Source organism: Pterocles gutturalis, unplaced genomic scaffold (genome assembly GCF_000699245.1).
Source record: "Pterocles gutturalis isolate BGI_N339 unplaced genomic scaffold, ASM69924v1 scaffold18301, whole genome shotgun sequence".
Classification (NCBI taxonomy): Eukaryota; Metazoa; Chordata; class Aves; order Pterocliformes; family Pteroclidae; genus Pterocles; species Pterocles gutturalis.
The window spans coordinates 2,080-11,349 of NW_010098248.1; the positions used below are offsets into that span (position 1 = coordinate 2,080).

The following is a 9,270-nucleotide window of genomic DNA, read 5'->3' on the forward strand; positions in this document are numbered from 1 at the left end:
ATTTTCAATGCTTAACAAAATCACTGGCAAAATTTTGGACATCTGTCAAACGCTGGACTGGAAGTAGCAAAGTTTTAAAGAATAAGTGTGGCAGTGTTACTTCAATCAGAACACAAAATTATTAAATTAGTGAGTATGCTAGACATGATAATGCAATTTCTAACCCAGGAAAAGATACTGGAGAGGAGTGAGGCATCAACAGACAGATATTAAGCAACGATTATCCTTAATTTGGAAGAATCAACGAGAAAGTATTATAATTGAACCTTTTAGATGGTATCATGTTGGAAGAGGTCGACAGAAAACAGTGCAAGAGATCCTAAAAAAGTCTGATGTTACAGTGTGATCTACAGGAAAAGTCTACTCAGAACTCTACTAGGGCCTTTGAAATTGATGTATCTTATCAAATTATGTATCTAAACTATTTAAATCTGGAATAAGAGGGCAATCACTGGATTTTTCAGAAGTTTGTAGGGGGTCCAAACACAGCACAGGGCAAAGAAATAAGTTTCATATATTCAGATATGAACAGAAACACATTTTTTTGTGATCCTTTGATGTTGTCACATAATTTTGAGAGTTTCAGTTAAAAGATTATTAGAAGTGGAAACATTTGAGGCAAGAAAGATTACAGTAAAAAAAAAAAAAAGACAAATTGCTTTAAAGTTTAAGTTTATTTTGAAACTGAGACTTAGGCATATGGGAAAATTCTGCCCTACTGTTTTCATTCAGTCAGTTACTCTGGAGGCCAGATGTGTACAGATCCACATAGTGTGCGGGAGAGAGGGACGGAGGGAGGGCGGGAGGGACAGGACAGTCTTCAGGGAAGACCTGACAGACAGGTCTAACTTTCCATCTTCTCTGACAAGAGGCAATAACAAGAAAAGACTTTTTAAAGACCTTGAGAATTGGAATGCATCTTTTTTACTGGGTCATGAGGAGTTATAGGCATTTAAGATGCAGTGTGAAAATCCAGGGAGTACTTAGGAGGATTCTTATTCTTCATGTTAACATTGCTCTTGCTGAAGCTTTGTAAGTAAAATTATGAGTCATATATTATAATATTCAGTTATTCTGAGTGGTTTAATATGTGTTCTCACAGACAGCAACAATGCATATAGATGTTGCTTTCCCTCAATTCAGTGAAAAATGAAAAAAACTGAGCAAGTATGCCAATTTGTGCAACTCAGTACTCCTCCAAAATTTCAGAATCTGTTTCTTGTATATTAAAAATGCTTTCAGGAAGTTACATTCGTTAATGTGTTGTACTGAAAACTGCCTTTCAGTTGCATGTTTTGTGTACAATATGACTAAGTTTAAATTACTGTAGTTCTGGAGGTATATTTACTTTGTTTATATATGCCATTATAGAGTTAGTTTTCCTGTGTCATCATTACTAGGTTTCATTGTTCAGTTTCATTTCAATTTTTTTTGCCCATCGGTAAGAAAATAACAGATTTAAGTAAATAGCGAGCATTGGTTCACCTGAAAACTATGCCTGTAGACTCATCCACTTGTGACAGTAAATAGGTGAGTAACCGGCTGAGCTTTGTTTTAGCATCATAGAATGGTTTGGGTTGGAAGTGACCTTGAAAGATCATGTAGTCCAACCTGCATGGATGGGAGAGTCTGAGACTGTCCTATGGAATTGGGTACCCTAATGCAAGTACTGAAAATCAGTGCTATCCAATATAGGTGTGGGACTAAATGTCATCCCACCAGAAGAAATAACACACTGATACCTCCTGCAGATAATTTCCAATAGCCAAACTTACCATTTTGGGATAAAAATAAATAAATAAATACAGCTTTCTACACAAAGAGATGTTATCTGAATGATCCTGGAACAGAGTAACAGTATGTATGTGATAAAGTCTCCTTCTGATAGGGTTTGATTCAGAGCTGTTACCTTTTTCACAGCTGTAACTGTAGTGCTCTCCCAGCTCCTGTTTAGTCCACAGTGTATCTAGATTACTTTCATGAAAATGTAGACACCTTTCCTTCATCTCCTGCTCCAGCCTGTTTCCTTCTGATTTAATTTTATTTTATTTTCTAAAATCTAGGGTAAATTTGAGTTGGTTAATTGTCAAAGTTACAGTTGAAAATAACAGGATCGTAACACATTCTGCACAGGGAAAGTCTGCTGCCCCTGCTGCCTGAAGACTTCAGGTGAAGTTCAGACTCTGGAAATCTTACTGTCAGTGCTGTGGGTTTGATGAGTAATGTGTCAGTCTCGTTTTATACTCTTAAATTGAGTACTAATCTTATATTCATTGGATGAGCTATATCTGAGGCTTTTGAGTTTTTTGAGTTGAGATATCCCCTTTTTCCTAAAGCAAACCCCCCAAAGTGCCTGTTTAGATCCAGCGTGCTTTCAGTGAACAAAATAGTGAAGGTTTCTGGGCCTTTTCTGAACTAGTATTATTGCTTTTAATTAACCATTTACTTTTTGCTTTGACTGTAGAAACCAAAGCCATGCAAAAAATAATTTGTTTTAATTATACCTGTACAGTAAATGATAGTCTGAGTGTTAATAGAGATCTCCCATTCTTTCTGCACTAATCTGAGGCAAGATGCAATTCTGGCTTAGTTTAGCATAAATTAAATGCATTGTATGACTACAGATCCTGGCTTTGTATAGCATAGATGCAAGCAGTCTAGGAATAGTGTGACAGTGACTAACAGCCTGCTGCTCAGTAGCCTCCTTTTACCATGAAGCACTGTTTGGTGTGTGTGATTGTATTGCCACTCAAGGTTAAAATTAAAGTCTTTGAAGTCTCTGCCTCTGACTTTGCTTTAGATGAGAAGTACATGTGTAGAGCCCATATTTTGGCAGTCACTGTGATAGGGATAGTAGACAGATGTTACAGTCATTACGCATGATGAAACACATTATAGCCTTTCTGGTATACTCTAACAGAGAAACAAGCCTTTCCCCTTTTTTTCTCTTTCTTCTTGTTTTTCTTTTTTTCTTTCTTCTACATCAATGTCTAATCCCCTTTGGAAAAAGCATTGCTTTCCATGCAGCCTGCTGAGCATCATTTTATAATGAGGTTTCATCACAGTGGGTATTACTATAATAGGCTATAAGACCTTTCCCCTGCTCCCCCTACAACCTTTAGAGTCACTGGCCTATATTTTCTGAAGTGTCTGGGGACTGTGAATAGCCTCAGTTTTGGGGTGTCCTGTCTGAAGCCCCTTGAGTAGATTTGATTTTTCAGAAGACCGATTCTTTTGGCTTATCTAATAAGGACTTTCCAGCTGAAGTAGCTAATAAGTAAAGAAGTTAAAAATCAATGTGTTTTTTCTCTCTCCCCCTCCCCTTTAACTTAGTTTTTATTTGCTCTGTTCTTATAAGAACGGTCCTTTATTGATGGGATCTATGCTCTCTGTTCCTTGAAGGCAAGATATTTTCTTGTCTGATTAGTAGGAAGTATCTTGGGTTGAGTAGTGGATTTGGGTGTAATAATTTGGGACTCAAATCCCAAAGACAGTATGTGTGTAAATTAGGTAAATCAATCTATGCCTGTCTGAGCATCCCATCTGTAAAACAGTGATAGTGCTGCTTAGCTACAGGAGGACGTTATGGGAGTAAATTAACTGAATATATGCTAAGCATACGAGCATCTGTGAACTATGGTCCTTCAAATACTAATAAGTTTTCTAGCATTTCTTTCCAAACATAAACACAAACTATGCTAAGGTCTAAGTCATTATGAGCGTCTGTGAACTATGGTCCTTCAAATACTAATAAGTTTTCTAGCATTTCTTTCCAAACATAAACACAAACTTTTCTCTCTATTTGGTTCGTTTTCCACCTGCATGTACAGCACAGTTATGGGTGAGAGTAGTCTGGGGTGGCTCATGGAGGAGATGAGAGAACTAGATTGGATGCTGCTTGATTTCATTTTATTCCCTAGAACTGTGAGACCTTGTTGCCAATAGCACATCCCCATGGCAGATTCTGGCACACACACGACCTTTTTCTATGCCTGGCTCTCTAGTTGTTTACTGAAGAGAGAAGTGTCAAGTATGCAGTCTTTGCTTTTGAATATTCAGGGTGAATTTTTAATAATGTTTAAGAAAAAGCTGCCTTGGTGACTTTTAAAAATGTGGTAGCACTTGTTAATCAATCTTTTAATTGATGTTCCAGGTGGGTAAACTGAGAGAGAAAATCCAAGAGGTTAAGCAAGAAAGGGAGCAGGAGCAGCACAAACACACTGCCTATGTTTCTGAACTGAAAGCCAAGCTCCATGAGGAGAAAATGAAGGAACTTCAGAGTGTCAGAGAGCTACTGATCCGGCAACACGAGCAGGAGGTAGCGAGGATGGTGAAAATTAAAGATGGAGAAATTCAGCGTTTGCAGTCAACAGTCAATGTCCTGCGGGATGGGGCGGCGGACAAAGTGAAGACGGCGCTGCTGAGTGAAGCGAAGGAGGAGGCTCGCAAGGCGTTCGATGGCGAACGGATGAAGTTGCAACAAGAGATCTTGGAGCTAAAATCTGGCAAAAAGCAGCTTGAAGAAGCTTTGAACAACATTATGCAGGCTGATAAAATGAAGGCTGCTGATCTGCGCACTGCTTATCAGTCCCATCAGGATGAGATTAATAGAATAAAGCGGGAATGTGAGAGAGAGATCCGCAGGCTGGTAAGTTTCTGAAGTGATGCATGCTGATTTCAATTTATAGCAGGTATTAGTGTATTGCTGTATGAGCCCACAAACACCAAAACAGTCTTTTGAGGCGACATTTTCATCAGTGCTGGTTGCTAAAATAAGCCACTGTTTCTACTGTTTTCTCCTCCTTACAACATAGATGAACCTTGGCTCCATGTTTAGCCCAATCCAATCCAAAACTTTATGTCCCACCAAACAGAATATGAGTGAACCAAGACTTGCCAGAATGAATTTTCTCAACAGGTCAAAGAAATAGACTTCCCCTTTCCCACTTGCTTTCCCATTGAACACAAATTCCTGTGTTCAGTGCCGCTATCCATGTTCCCAACAAAAATATTAAACAGCAAAAGTCGCAATACTGACCCCTGCAGAATGCCACTCATCACTGGTCTCCATGTCTTTGCTTCTTCTGCATCGTTATCCAGGTCATTTGATTTTAAGCGGTTGCCCTTTTTTTATTTTTTAAAAATTTCCATGTTTTTTGTATTGCAGTAGAAATGTTCGGGCCTAGGACAGCAGGCTTTTTTCATGCTTCATAACCCTACAACTTCAACGCAGATGACAGACTGTGCTGTTTGTATGAGCTTGAAAACCAGGCAATATTTCCCAGCAGCAGGTGCCCCAAAAATTTCAAATTATGCAGCTTTGTAAAAAGTAAAGAATCTATGATAGGCTGCTCGTAGTGCAGTTAGAGAATTCAGCATCAAGTGACACTTCTGTTTGGTATCACGATGTTTTCCATGTATATTTATATGTCTGATTGTTAATCGGCCTAAACTAGCAGTACAATAGTTATGCAAATAAAATCTAAAATTATAATAAGCATAATATTTCTCATATATCAAGAAGTACAGACTTTAAATGGAATGAAACATCAGTTCTCTTAAGAAAAATATTTTGTCAGTTTGTGTTTACACAGGTATGTCTTCTCATTTCTTGTATTCCTTAGGAACAATGATGGTGAGGGCAAACTACAAATGTGTAATATCTGTTTAATGGTGGTGATTTTCTGTCTGAGACAGTGGAGGCTTTTAATGCAGTTAATATTTATGCTTTAAATAAATTGGAGGTTGATCAAGTCTCAGGGGTATCATTTCTTTGGCTAAAGACCAGTGCAAAGACTGACAATGTGAGGTTTCTGTAATCATAGTTTCTTTCCTATTTTGTTTCCTATTATAAATGTAAAATTTTAAAATCCTAACTATAAAGTACAGGTAATTTTAAAAATTGTTAAAAGAGGAGAGACAGTTGCTATGTTGTTGCCTGTGTTTTTCTAGAGAACAGTTTCTAATTAAATTTAACCTTCTCGAACCCAGAAAATGGTGAGGGGAGCACCCCCCCTCCGCCCCCCCAAATTCTGTCATCCCAGATTGCCCCATTAAACACATCTATGCCATGTCTTTGCGTGGTGTTGTAAAGGAACCACTTACCTCTTCTTTTTCAAGAGTGGAAGCTTTCAGCCTGCTGCGATACAAAGAATTCATTCAGAATTATAATTGGAGCCTTACTGGGCCTCCATTACTCTGTACATCTAAAAAGGGATTTGGAGAGCGTGCAGGTAAATCCTGTTACGCATTCCCAAGAAAATATCAGGAAAAATTATCAGGAGCCTTGTGGTGCCTTGAATCCTTTCAGATAATGAATTTTGATTTTTTTTTTCAGTAAATCGTGTGGGTTGCTTTTATGAAAGAGAAGTGTTCTGTCCAGGAGTTCATACCAATTTAGGCAGTTGTTGTTGCATAGGGCACTCCTTAAATCTGGGCAAGGTAAAAAATGCCACAGAGTTCCTGGACGCTGCTCTCTTCCTTGGGGAGTGAATCAGAATCAGATCATCACTATATTTCCCTCTCCTTCCCCTCCCCCATTTTAATTAGTGCAAGGGATGCGTGCAAGGGATGCTTGCCTTCAATTTCAGATTAACCTTATCAGCTGCGGATTTGGAGTACTCGGGTGGTTTAGTTCCCACTCTTGTGGGATAAAATGACAAGAATGTGGCAGGCAGTGTTATTAATATTAGCACATTTCTGTAACTGAGCTTCAATCAGTGTGCTTTTTTGTAGGTGTGTTGTGTTTTATGGCAGTATTAAGAAATCAGCATTTTGGTATTAACAGCCTAAATGGGCTGGCTATACTGGAATTCAAATTCAGATAGAGTAATTCAAGATTCAGTGTCTGATTGTCTTGTCAGGCTTGGCTGATTTATTTTGAGTTTTGGATCGCAGGTTATTTTTGCAGATGTATTTCATACAGATATCGCAGCTAAAAGAAAAATAAATCAGTATTTTTCCATTGATTTTAATACCCATGACTACTTGCATTTTTTGGCTTCCTGTCAAAAAAGAAAGCAGTGAGAAGGGAAAAGCACAGAATCCATTGTCTATTAATATACAGATACAATTATACTGTGTGCATAAACAGCCATGCTTGTATTGTACAAATGTCAGTATTTTAGAAATATGATTAGTCGATTTTGAGATTGTTTTCAGAGTTTTGAATTGAGCCATGATAGGTACCCAATAAGCCTCAATACAAGCAAGATCGAATGGGGAAGATCCTAGTGCCTAATAAGGGGAAGTAAAATAGCTACTTGGCAAAAAATATAACAGGCTTTTTCTCTGTGCAGTATGAAATTATATTGGAATTTGTCAGTTTCTATAATTGACTTAATGTAACAGTGATATAAATGTTTTCATAATTTAAGGAATGCTTGTTGACATGGAATTTTTTTATTTATTTTTCCCTCAAAAAAGAAGACATATTCTTGCTGTATATATGCATTGGCACAATATGCTGGCAGACAAGAAATTGGAAGTAAAAATAGCTAGTAACAAACTGGAGAGACAAATGAAACACATGTCTTAAAAGTAAAGAGACAACTTGGAGAATAAGATAAGAAAGCAGGAACAGCCATTACTTAATTTTTTCAGACAATATTTTCTGAGTAGTTGAGTCTAAACAGTTGCATTATTCTGTCAATGTAGTATGAAAACTACGCTGATACATATTCAGATGCTTAAAAACAGAAATAACATTAAAAACCAGCAAATAGGAAAAAAAGAAAAAACAAATTCAGAAATCGCAAACTAGAAAATATACTTTGTGAAGGAAAAATGTTAAAGCCTGTTTTTATTGATCAGGTTTTGTTTTGTTTTTTTTTTTTAATATAAAATCATAATTGTACTTTTTCATTCATGGAGCTTCAGCATAAACAGCCCTGAAGCATACATTCAGAGGAGGGCTGCATAGACAAGCATGTACATACCTAAATAACTCTGTATCAACAGACTTCTGTTTTAATGGCGTCCTTATGAGCAGTATATCTGGTTTCCTTCTGAGGTTGATGTGGTACAAGGTAAATTTAGTACAGCCCTGGCTAATGGCGAAGAGAAGTTGAGTTTATTGTTATCTTTATGAAGGAGCTTGAAGAGCAGAACTGTACTACAAGGACATTTAATGTTTTAATTTAAATATAAAAAGTACACAAAATAACAGTATATTTCAGCCAATTTTTCTTGGACCGCAATTAAGCTTGTCATTTAACTGATTTATTTGGTTTTAAAATCAAATTTAAAGTTAGGTTTCAGTGGTAAGTAAAGTTTCTCTTTTTTTTTCCCCCTCAAATTGCTGAGATAGCATGTTCAAATTGTTGATGAATTTTGGCAACAGACCAACCTTCTCTGTTATCAGCATAGCTATGAAGGAGGGCATGAATATTAAGTATATCCTATTACAGGTTGCATTCATCCTGGCCCTACCTGCTCGCTGTTTTTAAAAAGGCCCTTATTTTGCAAAGCACACTTCTCCGGGTACTCTTTTTGCAGAGACAATGGACACTTTACAGTGCTTGCCTTGAAAAATATATTCAAAAAAAGTAATCAATAAAAGTATATTGAATTATATCATCCCTGGTTTATTCATTTATAGTATTTCTTGAATAAGATGGGAAACTGAGATTTATTTGGTCAGACACTGTTAATATAACATAATATTTAAACTTTGTAATAAACAGATGATGCTTGTGGCCTGTATTTTGTGGTTTAGAGTTTCAGTAAATATTGTTTCCTCTGTTGGAAATGTTTTTAACATCAAACCTTTCACCTGTTTTACAGACAAATACAATTCAACCTTGTTAAAATCTTTAAACCTATAGCCTTCCTAAATATTCCTAAACAGCTTGGAATGAAATTAATTGAAAGACTTATTTCACTCTAATGTGGTTAAGAAAACTTGGACTATTTTACAAAATCAATATTAAAGATTCCACTGATCTTATTAGATGCACAATCAGATCCATGATTAAGAGAGTACCAGTATACCAGATAAATTAAATTTGATTATTTCAGTTGCATTCTCAAATAACCTCATAAAATTGTCTAAAGAGTAATGTGACATTACTTTAGATTCATAATTGCAAGGGAAAAATTCCTTTTGTTGTTAATAGAATCAAAGTAAAACAAACTGTTATGAGGAGTGATTTTTCAGAAGTTCCTAGCAGCTATGATTTATGAGGTAGATGCACTCTTTAAGTGTCTTTATTCTCCTTAGTCCAAATTACAGAATCATAGAATGGTTTGGGTTGGAAGGGACCTTAAGGA

The 9,270-nt window shown here is 36.6% G+C and overlaps 1 protein-coding gene across 1 annotated transcript in view; it reads left to right on the forward strand.

Annotated features, from left to right (window-relative positions):
- Positions 1–4,153: 4,153 nt before the first annotated feature.
- JAKMIP1 (janus kinase and microtubule interacting protein 1) overlaps positions 4,154–9,270 on the forward strand; it is a gene marked incomplete at both ends in the record, with an annotated part of 70,672 nt that continues 65,555 nt past the window's right edge. The window contains one exon of the mRNA XM_010072391.1: positions 4,154–4,648. Coding sequence (XP_010070693.1) covers positions 4,154–4,648 — 495 coding nt within the window. The remainder of the gene's footprint in view (positions 4,649–9,270) is intronic.